We start from the raw sequence: 13188 nt of genomic DNA on the forward strand, positions 1-13188 counted from the left end.
TTATATAATTTTTTTCTTATAATTTTATATATATATATTTTTTTCTTAATATATCAGTATCTTAAATAAAGCATTTTACAATGCGCAATATGTATTTTAAGAGCAAACAAGGATTTTAAATATTTATAGTGATTTTTAATCACGAAGAAAAGCGGAAAATTTAGTCGATATATCTCAAACAAAGCATGTTTCGACGTGTACTTTATATCTATTAAGAAGTTAGACAAGTTTAAAATATTTAAGTACTAAATATATAAGTACTTATAAAGTACGCAACTAAAAGAATAAAGAAAATTATGTCCGCAAAAATTTCGTGAACATTCAAAGTAATTTTAAATGACTCACCGTGCATAGTAGTACTCCACTCTTCGCTTGACTGAAAGTTTTGAAGACCTCCGTCCTTTCCTTCTGCGTCATGTTACCGTGTAGTTTAAAGAATTCTACATCAACCAGCGAATCGAAGTCTTCGTCATCGTCATCCACTGGTTTCGTAAGGACAGAGGACAAAATTTCGGTATGGTAGTCCACCATGTCTTGCGTGGCCATAAAGATCACTATTTTATGCTGCCCAGGAGTCTAAAATAAAACGCCAGAAAAAAATGTAATCGTGGGTCGCGAGTAAAATTATATTGTTCTTGAAATGGAGAGCAAAGAGTTCCTTACCTGACATCTACTGGCGATGTAAGCGCTCAGAGTGACCATTCTTAATTTAGGCGGAGTGACTATGTAACTCTGAATTACACCTTGTGGAACTATTAGATCTTCGTTGATCTCGCTGGTGTCTCCTCCGCTCATTTCTAAATTCTCTTTAGCCGCGTCGACGAAGATTGGATTGTGCATCGCGAGGCCCGCCAATTTTTCAACAGCTTGCGTCAAAGTCGCAGACAATAAAATTGTCTGCCTTCTTGATTGATTTACATCTTTACAATCTCGCTCAATTTTTTGAGCATTTTCCGATTTTGAATCAGATCCTTGATTCATACTTAAATATTTTGTATCTTTTTTCCTTTCTTTCAATGAAACTTTTTTTTCTTTGATAATATCTTGATTGTCATCTTCACTGTCATCACTTGAATGATACGTACGTTTCACTTTATTGCTATCGATATGATCTTCTATTTTATTACAAGATTTTATATCATCTTCTTTTGAAATTTTTTTATCAGTTGATGTATCTTTAATATTTTGCTTCAATATTTTCATAGCATCATATCCTGATTCAGCTTTGTTGGAACTTGATACTGTCAAAGCACTTACTATTCTAAATTATATAACATGTATAATATATTATAATTTCATAATTATTAATTATATTTTCTATTATTAATAAAATAAACAATAATTTATTTATTTATATCAACAATTTATATGATAATCTATTGTTCTACTGTACAGTTAAAAAAAGAAAAAAAAACCTACTCAGAAATATCCTTTTCATATCCCATATCAAGCATTCTATCAGCTTCATCTAATACGAAATATCTAACTTCATTTAATCTCAACGCTTTTGTATGCTTTATGTGATCTAACAATCTGCCAGGAGTAGTTATTAATATATTACATCCCTTTCGTAACCGTGCTTTTTCTGCCTTTCTCTTTTCTCCGCCAACTACATACCCTGGTACAATCCATGTAAAAGGCTGAAATTATTTACAATGTAGTTTTAATATGCTAGCATATAAGTATTAGATATTTTTATCAAAAAATATATTCAACTAACTCACTTTAACTAGTTTTATAAAACATTCATATGTTTGCAGAGCCAGTTCTCTTGTTGGTACAACTACAAGGGCCAATAAACCACTGTTTCTATTTAATTTTGGTTTAATTTTGTGTAATAGTTCAACAATAGGTAAAGCATATGCTAACGTTTTTCCAGATCCTGTCTGAGATCTTATTAAAACATCCCTAGCTGAGAATATCTCAGGAATCGCTTTTTGTTGAACTGTTGTCATTTTGGTTATATGCATATTTTGTTCTAAATTTGAGATCTGTGAGATAATAAATATAAATTATTTCAATACAAAAATTTTCATTTTAAACATTGATTGAATGTAAGTATTAACCATATATGGATGAATATTGAGATCTGCAAAAGTGATCTTTGTAAAAACTGGTTCATCTACAGGTTTTACAAGTCTCTGCCCTATGGTTGGTACATCAGGATTATTGCCAAATAAAGAAGAGATTTTTCCACCTGCTTTGTGCATTAGTTTTGGAGTTTTGTCTGATTTCCTATTATTATTTACAATTTTCCCTTTACGTTTCTTTTCATCTCTTTTATTCAAGATATTTATCCTCTCCGTTACTTTCAAAGTAGGAGATTCCTCAGTTACTATTTCAGATTTTTTATTTAATTTACTATCTTTATCAATGTCATGTGACACATTTAACTCAATTTTATTTGATTCATTCTTCAATCGACCTGAGAATATATTGGAAAGTGATTTTTTCTGTTCAATTGAAATATTTCTCTTTTTCGCCAACAGTGTCTCACCGATATGTTGTTTTGTTATCTTTGTAAAGGATACAGTTTGTTTGTTTGTAATATCAGAATTTGCTATAGACAAAACTTTATTAGATTTATCAGATTGTTTAATCTTTCCTGACTCTGGTTGGGCCTTCGCCGTTATATCTTTAACACGAGGTACAATTTGAGACTGCGCATTTTGATTGACTGCGTTGGCTTCTTTCAATTTTTTGGCGAAGATAGTCGATAATGATTTCTGTCTAATTCTTTTCTTAGATTCTATTTTTTGTGTATTTACATTTTTTGACTCATTATTCACAGCTATACCTTTTTTGCCTAAGGATTGATTTTTCAATCTCTTAATCGAGGTTTTCAAAGACTCGGTCCTTCTCTGTTTATTCTGAGTAGACACAAACATTTATGAAAAATTAATTTACCGTTTTCTTTTTATGTATTTACTTAGTTACTATGAACTGATGACATAAAATTTGTAATATTTCTGCACACATGTTTCATACACACGTGCACGTGTTTACAGATTTCCTAACCTAATCTAACTTATAATCGAATACTTACAGTTCTCGCTGAGAAAACTGGATCCGCCGTTACATTTAAAGAAATATCCATGTCTGAAATTGTCATTATACATATAAACTAGCTCCTCTTTAGCACTTTTTGTTTACAACGGGTAATGATATGTGCAAAACGTAATGTATTTCAGAAACACTCGTCAACATCATGCACGCAAGCACGTTGCAGAACATGTGCCAAACTGCGCGCATGCGCACATTTCAAAACGAATTGATTTCGAGATTCTATGCTACATGCGTGCATATGTTCTGTGTTTGCTTAATATATATTTTTTAATTTTGTTAATTTTATTGTTGGTAATTACATATTTGATGAAATATGACGGGCGTGGTGGCGGATTCTTTGCTGACTTATTTAAAGATATTAATTAATATATATATATTACAAACAAGAATAATTATAATTCCTAAAAATTTACCTTCTTGGAAAAAGGTAAAAAAAGGCCGCCAAGTATATTCGCCAGTTGTAAAAAACTGTATTTGTGTATGTGTATTTGATCAATTTAATGGTACATAGAACTCATTATCTCAAAAGACCCATACAGCACAGATCATTGCGATTATATTGCAGCAACATTGCAATGTTGCAAATTGCAATGCAACATTACAAAGACATTGCAGAAATATAGAGCCACAAAGTACCAGCACATTCAACTAATCATTGCATCAGGTGAATTAGCCTCTTAGGCCTCTTAGGTAATCGGCAGTATTTGTATAAAATAAAAATTTTATAACATTTTATTGCAAAATCTAAACAATATTTAATAATATCAAAATGAGTGTGAACGCGTTATTCTTACATATAAGTTTTCTCAAATACCGCAAGTTGTTAGTTTGATCCGATTATTATAATCTTTTTAAATGTACATTATATTATTTTTACGGAAATTTTTAACAATTAAATAAACAACAAAAACAAAAAAGACTTTTGTAATGTGTATTAAAGGATCATCAGAAAAACAATAAGTTGTAAAAAATCAAGCTTAATTAAACGACCAAGGACATCACGTCAAGAAACGATGTTTATTACTATATTATTATTATCCATGTTTATTTTATTGGTATATTATTATTATGTACATTATGGAAGAAACGGGCGACTCCTTAATCTTTTACCGGGACCAGTGGGCGATCCGATTATTGACAATGCATTTCAATTTCATGTTTCAGCAGGCAAGTATAAAATTTCTAATCTATTTACATTAATTGACACACGATCCGTTATTCATGCACACAAATAAGCAAAAAAGTTAAATTCATAAAACCATGTGTTCTAGAACGTATATCTAACAAAAGTATCCGCATACAGATTACATACCTTATCTCTTCTCTTAGCAATATCCATTTACAAATCATTATCATAATTATTATTTGTCTATTTTCAACGTATTTGAATAAAGATGTAATAAAATAATAATAACATTAATCCCACCAAAATTTTTGTATCGATATTTATAATATATTTTTCAGAGGAACAATGGAAACTGATATATAGTTTATCTGATAAGTATTATCCCATTTTAAAATTCTGGATTTTTTTCACGTGTTGTGTGGCTATCCGTCATCCAAATGATCTAGAGAAATAAAAGAAATAAAAGAAATTCGATTATCTGTAGATATTACAATTTAGTCAGATTTAGGAATCTTGCGCTTTCACAAAAAGATTTTTGCTTGTAAAAAAAGATTCCTTAAAAAGATGAATAGAGAAAACATCGATATATACTCGATCGAAACTAAATAGAAAAAACGATGGGCAAAATAAATCAATTTTTGCCTAAAAAGTGTAACGTAAGTTATACATATAATCTTACGTTTTTGGGGTCGCTGAATACGATGGTAGCAATTTTATCCGTCTAAACCCGTTGGAAAGTGGTCAGAATTTGCCTTTAAGAAACAAATTTGTAACTAGCAACTACATAATTTTTCTTAAAAACAACTATGTGTTTTTTTTACACCAATTGATTCTTCTCATTATTTTGTGCATAAAAATATTGAGGTAAGTTCATCGAAAAATTAATACTCTACAAGATATTTCCTAGTTTATGTAAAATTATATCAAATTAAAGTATAAAATATCTCGTAAATTATTCACTTTTTAGCCATTCTGCTCTTATAACTTTTATGCCGAATATTGCGAGAAATCGAATAGTATAAAAAAATAATTGTTTTTAAGAAAAAGTATGTAATTATTTACAATATTTACAGTATTATTTTAAACAATTATTTGTTTTTTTTTAAACACTAATTGATTTGTCTCATTATTCGGTACATAAAAGTATTACGGTAAGATTATTGAAAACTAAATATTTTACAAGATATTTTATTTTTTATATCAAAATATGTCAGAATAAAGTATAAAATAACTCAAAAAGTACTTAATAAAAAAATATTATACTTTAATATAGTGTTTTAAAAAGCTCTCGAGATAAGCTACAAGAATATGCAATGAAAAATAAAAGGTTCCATTAAAAAAAACAAAGTTGAACTTCATATGACCATGGCACGTTCACTCAAGATCAAAGCAATAGTACTATCTTATGCCCCCCTTGGAACCCTACAACTTTTGTCTGAAACATTTTTTGATATCTCAATTCGTTTCCAAAAAATATGCCCGCGTCACTATAAATGTCCCACCCTGTATAACTTGTTTCAACCTTGGGGCGGCACAGGTCTTTTCACCAGCACAGGTAACATAATGGCATTAATATATAAGCGTACATACTTTACTATTACAATATGTGTTTGTTTTGTCTCCATCACAGAAGATCAAATAAAATGTTACATGATTAGACTTGAATATTATTTTTAAGCTCTTACATAATTTCTTTTTGTCCTAAAAAGTAATAAATTTGAAAGAAATTCGTAAGTGAAATTATATTGAGAAATGATTCCGCCGTGATATATGTATTCTTAAGTAAATAGAAGTAATAGATGTTTCAAGTAAAGAAGATTTTCAATTAAATCAAACACCATCACATAACAGACTTCTTAATAAATTATAGTTTCTTTTTGGCTGCCAATTTATGAAGTTTTAATTACAAAATAATAATTAAATTCAAATTTGTACTTGTAACTTCTCTTATCGCAAAAATTTTATAAGAAGGTTTAAAAAATTATAAAAGAATTTTGCGCGATATAAGAGAAATAAATTTAAGATAATAATATTATTTGAGAATTACTCAATAAATATTAAACTAAAAAAGAGAATAATCTTATATAATATTATTTTAGTTTTAGAAGATTCTAAATATCTTTTTTGTAACATACATAGTTTTAAATTTATCTTTTTATCTATATTCTTTGCAATTAATGAGATTACTTAAAGATTACTATAAGATTTTATAGCGACTTAAATAAGACTTTAAATAAGGCTTTTACAAAATTTCGTCATTATTGAAATTATATAGTTTTGTTGAATTATGGTTTAGAGCATTCAGGCCTTGGTTCTATAACGATTTGTTGTTCTCATTATCGCCGCAAGGGAGAAAGCAGAAAAACATCTTGAAAATATTGCATGGATTTACGAAAAAGTATGTCATGAATCATATTATTTTTTAAATCTGCCACACAAACGTTATCTTTTATATAAAATTACAATAAATATTAATAATACATTATGCTATTAATATTTATGATATAATATAATACGATATGTGCTATTGTTATGTAATAGACAAAATCATTTTAAAAATTTAATATCATATTTGTGCGTAGGTCATCGCGGAACGAAAACTTTATCACGAACGCACCAATGGTCGATATTTGAAAAATCTTGAAAATGACAAAGAGACAGAGATAGATGTCGAAGTATTTGGAAGTACGTAAGAGATCAGAGCTAATATTTAAGTTTGATTACGCAATCGAACATTAAATTATGCCTGTAATATTTATACTAAACACATAATCACACGTAATAATGCAACGTAAACTAACGTGTTTTTTTATTTCTAATTAAAAAAAAAAGCGGCTAGCCATGTTGGATCTCTTAATAGCGGCATTTCGAGACAATTTGTTGACTGATTTGGACATCAGAGAAGAAGTCAATTTATGTTTGCGGTATGTATCTGAATCTTTTTTTCTAATTTTTTGTACATATCATCTAAGCACATTTAACTGTATGACGATATGACGATGATTACAGGGTCACGATACTACAGCGATGAGTATGACCTTTGCTTTATTACTATTAGCTAAACACAAAGATATCCAGGTACCCTTTTCTCAGTATATTGCGATATACACTACCCAAAAAAAAAAAATGGAGGACCCTTTTCATACCCTAAAAATTGGGCTATTTTCAAACCGCTGAAACTCGACGAAAAATCATCGTAGACAAAAAATTAAAAAAAACATTTTGAAGCTTAAAATTTCAACTTTAACTATTGTCGGTTTTAAAAAATTTTTTTATCTTCCTTGTTCTGTGCTTTAGAAAAGAAGCTTGATAAAAAAATTTCTCTCGAAAAATTCATCTCAAGTTCCATAAACTACAACGTTTTGCCTACAAAATGCTTTTTAAAAAATTTTCCTACGGTTTTGTTTGACCGAATTACACGATTTTTAAACTAAACCTGTATTTTTAGAAATAATGTCGATAGTTGTCAAAAAATCATTGCAGCCAAAAAAATTGAAAAAGCGTTTTTTGAAGCTTGAAGTTTCAACTGTAATGTGATATCAATAGTTTAAAAAAACTTTTTTATTTTCTCATTTCTAGATAATACAGATTTAGTTTCAAAATCGTGTAACTCAGTCAAAAAAAAATCGTAGGAAAATTTTTAAAACAACATTTTGTAGTTTATGGAACTTGATTGTGAGATGAATTCTTCGAGAAAATATTTTTTATCGAGCTGCAGAGTGTCAAAAATACATAATTTTAAGAAACAAAACAATGGGTTTCTTTTTAAAACAAGGAAGATAAAAAATTTTTTAAAACCACCGATAGGGCGTTAACTTCAAGCTTCAAAATGCTTTTTCAATTTTTTGTCTACGATGATTTTTCGTCGAGTTTTAGCGGTTTGAAAATAGCCCAATTTTTAAAGTATGAAAAGTATTCCCAATTTTTTTTTTAGTAGTGTATTATTTAAATTGCGATTTTCATTCAAAGTAAGTATAGATATCAATCTTTTGTTGTGATGTATTATATTTTGTCATTAATTAAAAATTTATTTGTATCTATGCATATGAAAACCGAAATATTATAAAATACACTTTAATTATTATCGATGAACAATCACAGGAACGTGTGAGGGTTGAAGTCGATACCGTGATGCAAGAGAACGGAAAGAAACTTACCATGAGATCGTTGCAAAATTTGCCATGTTTAGAGAGATGTTTAAAGGAATCGCTACGTTTATATCCCACTGCATTTTTTATATTACGAGACGTTAAGGAAGATGTAAAATTACGTAATTAGTCACTTTTCTGCTACATATATTTTTGAACATGTCACATTTTACAGAGTAGGGGAAAATAGGGTAAAACCGGGTAGGCGGGTCAAACCGGGTACCTCTGTTTTTTCGTGATAAGTGCTACTATCTTTGGCTAACTCGTGTTATTAGTTGTAGGTTGATGCCATCATTATTTTGAAATGAACCGTGCCCACGTGCACACGATATTTCCTTTTTGAAAGAAGTTCAAAATTTTCGGGCTAGAAAAGATCGATATCGAGGCAACAATCGAATCGTTATGGATTTTTCCTACACAGAGCATTTGTTTCGGTAAATGTAGCATTGCATTCTGTACATATTATATCGCATTAGTTTTGATCGTCACTTTGTACGCCGGAATATACAGCCGCCGTGTTTTTTATTTTCTTTGTGTTGAGGCAAAACCTACACATTTCATGTAATGAAAAGAGGAAACACTGTTATCCTGACTTTGTCTCCCTATAAAAAGCAATTGGAAACAAAAACAATCACTCAGAAAAAGAAACCACTAAAAAAAAATCTTTTTGAGACCTTCGAAATTAAAAAATTAAATAAGAAAGTCTTGCAGCAATGTAGAACAAGAAGATATCTTTATTTGTGATTTTTGTCAATAAAATACATCTTTGTATAGTATTTTAATTAAAATAAATTTAGATTTTGTAATTGCACGGTGTTTTACATGTTTTCAAATGGGTACCCGGTTTTACACTACCGGCAAGGCAAAACCAAGTATTTTGACTTCTTCAAAAAATCTTGTTATCCTCGGTAACCAAATTTTTTTTTTTCAGCGACTAGCCTCATTTTCTCATAATTTAAAGTCCACTAAAGACTACTAACAGTTAATAAAACTTTTTTTACTCTCTGATTTTTTGTAGGAAGACAAATCCAAAAAAGTACCCGGTTTTACTCTACCTTCTCCTATGTATTATCAAATGTAAAATAAGTTCAATCGCTTTAAAATTTAAGAATACAATATATATATTATGTACATATTATTTTTCAAAAATTTCTCTTTTTTAATTTCATGAATTTTTATATTTTGTAATTTTATAATACACTTTTCACAGATTTATATGTCGTACCTGCTGGAACAATCTTATATCTTAATATCTACGGAGTTCACAAAGACCCCAATTTTTGGCCAAATCCAGAAATATTTGATCCGGATAGATTTTTGCCCGAGAGGGTCCAGAATCATCATCCTTATTCTTATCTACCGTTCAGCGCAGGACCGAAGAATTGCATAGGTGAATTACTTGCGATTTTCTTTTCTTCTTGTCGATAGTTTTTGATAAAACTTTGAATTGTAGGTCAACGATTCAGTCTGTTGGAGTGTATGATTGCTTCTTTGGTGCACAATTTTTACTTGGAGCCCATAGATTATTTAAAGGACCGATCAGCCGCAAACAAACTTTCAAAACTAACAAGAATACCACACGAGTGTAAGAAATTGACGAAAATATTTTATAGAATCTTATAAAAAATGATCTTACAAAATGATCTAATATGTAATTGTATGTATATTTTACGTTAAATATATTTTACTTCTAATTAATTCTTCTATTATTTTTATGTGTAATCTTTCTTTCATATATTTTATTACTTTCGGATCTTTATATCTTTATTACATTAATTAATATTTAATATTTCAAAAATATTAAATAAAAAGAAAAAGAATTTATAGTGCTCATATCTTTCTCTGTTTCTAATAAACTCTCATTATTATTACGCTCTTTAGTTGGAAAACGGCTATGAATATAGACCTCAGATTTTTATTGTCAGTTCGTAAAAATCTGTTTTCTGGTACATGAATCTACTTGAAGAGATTTGCACTTCCATTTTAGTAGTGTTTCAGTTGATCGTTGCATCAGCGATTTTATAAGGTAATCAGCAGTATTTGTATAGAATAAAATTTTATAATATTTTAATGCCAAATCTGAATACTATGTTTAATAATATCATAATTAGTGTATGCGCGCGATTTTTACATAAGTTTTTTCAAATACCACAAGTTGTTAGCTTTTAGTTTGATATTAGTTTTTGGTTTGTTATAATCTTATTAGATGTATATTATATTATTTTTACGGAAATTTTTAACAATTAAATAAACAACAAAAACAAAGAGAGAAACGCTTTTAAGCAATCGCGATAATTATATAAATTATATATTATATAAAGACATAATATAATGGGGTAATAGTTTTGATAAGAATCAGATAAAAATTTTAAAAATTATTTTTTATTTAGGACGGAGTTTGCGAATGCTTCATTAAATAGCTCCGGCTTATTACAAAACAACTTTGTATCTTTGCATAGCAATAAAAATATATTTATAGATATATAATACTCACAAATTTGCACAGAGTTTACAGTTATGTATATACTAAATAAAATTATAACAATGTGAAAAACAACTTTTATGTTAAATGTTTGAGATAATTGATGTAAGACTAATACTCGCCATAATTATGATACTATTAATCACTGTTTAGATTTAGATAGCATTTTACAAAATTTTATCTTATACAATAAATGAACAAACAATTATACAATATACAATTATACAATAAATAAACAAACAATGGCCAATTAAAAAATTTTATTTGATTTAAAAATTTATTACGTGAATAATGTTTTGCTTTCTCATGGAGGAAGCTTTGTTTACGTAAAAAAATTTTTTTTTAGTTTTCGTTGCCAATGTGTTCAGAATGTTATAAAACGTCGGCAAAACACATTTTTTAAAAATATCCGTACGTGTGTATGTATGTGTGTATGTGCACCAAAAGGGCATGGTTGCTGTAACTTTCGCAAATTTTGAGATATCGAGCTAAATTGTTTTACATGAATAGAGTATCATTAAAGAATGGTTGGTATTGAATTTGGCTAGGAACGGTGAAGGGGTTCATTTTATATAAAATTTTGAATTTTTTGAGAAATGTCTGTGTACGCTCTAACTTCCTCAAATTTTGAGATATCGGGCTTTCTCTATGAGGAAGCCTAAATTAAAAAACCCGCTTGTTTTAGAGAGCGGAACAAAATGATGAGGAAGCAATGTGCAAGTTTCTAATTTGCACAATTTTCAGCTTGTTTTTTTTTTTATTACAATAAACAAATTCATCACATTTTTTATAGTTCTTTAAAGTTGTTAACTATAAATAATTATACAATTAACGCATTTTAATTATTGTTCTCCTTCTCTCCCTCCCTCCCTCCCTCCCTCTCCCCTCTCATCCATACAAAAAACTGCAAAATTAAACGCGTTTCCCAAAGCGGATGGAAATCGTGCGCGGCGTTCAGATCCAATTTCCGCAAATTTATCTCGAGGCAAGGATAAATGCGTTTTATTGTGCGGCGCCGCGCACGGATTTATTCACCGGAAAATATTTCTTATATATATCTGGCTTTTTAAACGGTCCTTTTATTCTCTTATATCGAAGATTGCAATGAATAAAAAAAACCATTGTTTTCTCTCTCGCATCTCCCACCCTCCCCCTCTCTCTCTCTCAATTTACGGTTAACATATTGTAATAAATCACTTAGATGTTCAATAAATCGATTATAATAATTAATTAGTCCAATGAACGCTCTTAATTCTGTGATGTTACTAGGTCTAGGCATTTTCCGTACTGCCTCAATTTTTTGTTCCTTTTTGGAAATATCATTTTTAGCAATTTCATATCCGCAATAATTAATATTGTCCTTAAAAAGTTTGCATTTATTCTTATTAATACGTAAATTGTGCTTGGACAATTGTTTAAAAACTAATTCTAAGCGTTTCATGGGTCCTTCTATGTTCTTTTCCATAACTCTTATATCATCCAAAATACCGCGATTCCTGGAATTCCATTCAAGATATTTTTTATTGTTTGTTGCCAAATCGCTGGCACTGATGCTACATCAATCAATCACTTCTGTATAATCCCCTGTGTGTGTTTAATGTTAAAATTTCTCTATTCTGTTCCATTAATGGTAATTGCAGATATGCCTGTTTTAAATCGATTTTTGAAAATATCTTTCCTCCAGTCATAGATGCAAAAAGTTCATCTATAGTGAATAAGGGGTGTTCATTCACAATTAATAATGGATTTACCGTAACACTAAAATCCCCACAAATTCGGATTTGACTATTCTTTTTCAATACCGGCACTATTCGCGTAGCCCATTTTAATGACTCTATTTTTTCCAAAATTCCAGCTTGGACTATATTTTCTAATTCGGCTTCAACTTTTTCTTTTAGTTTAAAGGGAACTGATCGACTTTTTAAAAAGATCAGCTTCGCATTCTCTATTAATTTCAAATGGGCTTCTACTTGACGCATGGATGAAAACTCCTCGCTTACAACATCGGGATACTTCTTAAATAATTGTTCTAACCTATCGCGACTGTGGATCTCGAGCGTTTTAATATTTTCAATTTCATTTAAACTAGATTTAACCTTTCCTAGAATTTTTAAGTGGTTGATCCACTCACGGCCCAACAGTGGGCTTCGGTCATAACGAACAACGTACAAGTTCAATTCGCATATGTCGTCTGTATCACGTACCCTAATCTTAACAAAACCTAACGGCGCAAAGTTTCGTTTACAATATGAGCGCAATCTCAACTGTGTTTTCTGTATCATTCCACACCAAATGTGGAAATACCACCTTCCGCAACCATTTTTTCACTAACCAGCGTGACGGCAGCTCCGCAATCTACTTCAAAG

At 29.6% G+C, this 13188-nt stretch overlaps 2 protein-coding genes across 2 annotated transcripts in view; one reads left to right on the forward strand and one right to left on the reverse strand.

Annotated features, from left to right (window-relative positions):
• Nucleotides 1-3275, reverse strand: part of LOC115233226 (probable ATP-dependent RNA helicase CG8611) — a 19959-nt gene extending 16684 nt beyond the window's left edge. The window contains exons 1-6 of the mRNA XM_029803542.1: nt 3047-3275; nt 2067-2870; nt 1725-1991; nt 1420-1640; nt 664-1261; nt 346-576 (exon numbers count right to left, since the gene is read on the reverse strand). Coding sequence (XP_029659402.1) covers nt 346-576; nt 664-1261; nt 1420-1640; nt 1725-1991; nt 2067-2870; nt 3047-3112 — 2187 coding nt within the window. The 5' untranslated portion in view covers nt 3113-3275. The remainder of the gene's footprint in view (nt 1-345; nt 577-663; nt 1262-1419; nt 1641-1724; nt 1992-2066; nt 2871-3046) is intronic.
• A 3730-nt stretch (nt 3276-7005) lies between these two features.
• On the forward strand, nt 7006-9963 carry LOC115233232 (cytochrome P450 4C1-like). The gene is made up of 4 exons (XM_029803545.1): nt 7006-7116; nt 8294-8462; nt 9551-9730; nt 9794-9963. The coding sequence occupies exons 1-4, from the start codon at nt 7108-7110 to the stop codon at nt 9961-9963; spliced, it is 528 nt and encodes a 175-aa protein (XP_029659405.1). The 5' UTR covers nt 7006-7107.
• The last annotated feature ends 3225 nt before the right edge of the window (nt 9964-13188 follow it).

This window comes from Formica exsecta, unplaced genomic scaffold (genome assembly GCF_003651465.1).
Source record: "Formica exsecta isolate Colony F162 unplaced genomic scaffold, ASM365146v1 scaffold164, whole genome shotgun sequence".
Lineage (NCBI taxonomy): Eukaryota > Metazoa > Arthropoda > Insecta > Hymenoptera > Formicidae > Formica > Formica exsecta.

What these genes read in the sequence shown, in the direction of transcription:
- LOC115233232 (XM_029803545.1), top strand. An exon ending in TAAGGAAGATGTAAAATTAC is followed by an intron (nt 8,463 to 9,550) that starts GTAATTAGTCAC and finishes CACTTTTCACAG; the next exon opens with ATTTATATGTCGTACCTGCT. An exon ending in AGGACCGAAGAATTGCATAG is followed by an intron (nt 9,731 to 9,793) that starts GTGAATTACTTG and finishes TTTGAATTGTAG; the next exon opens with GTCAACGATTCAGTCTGTTG.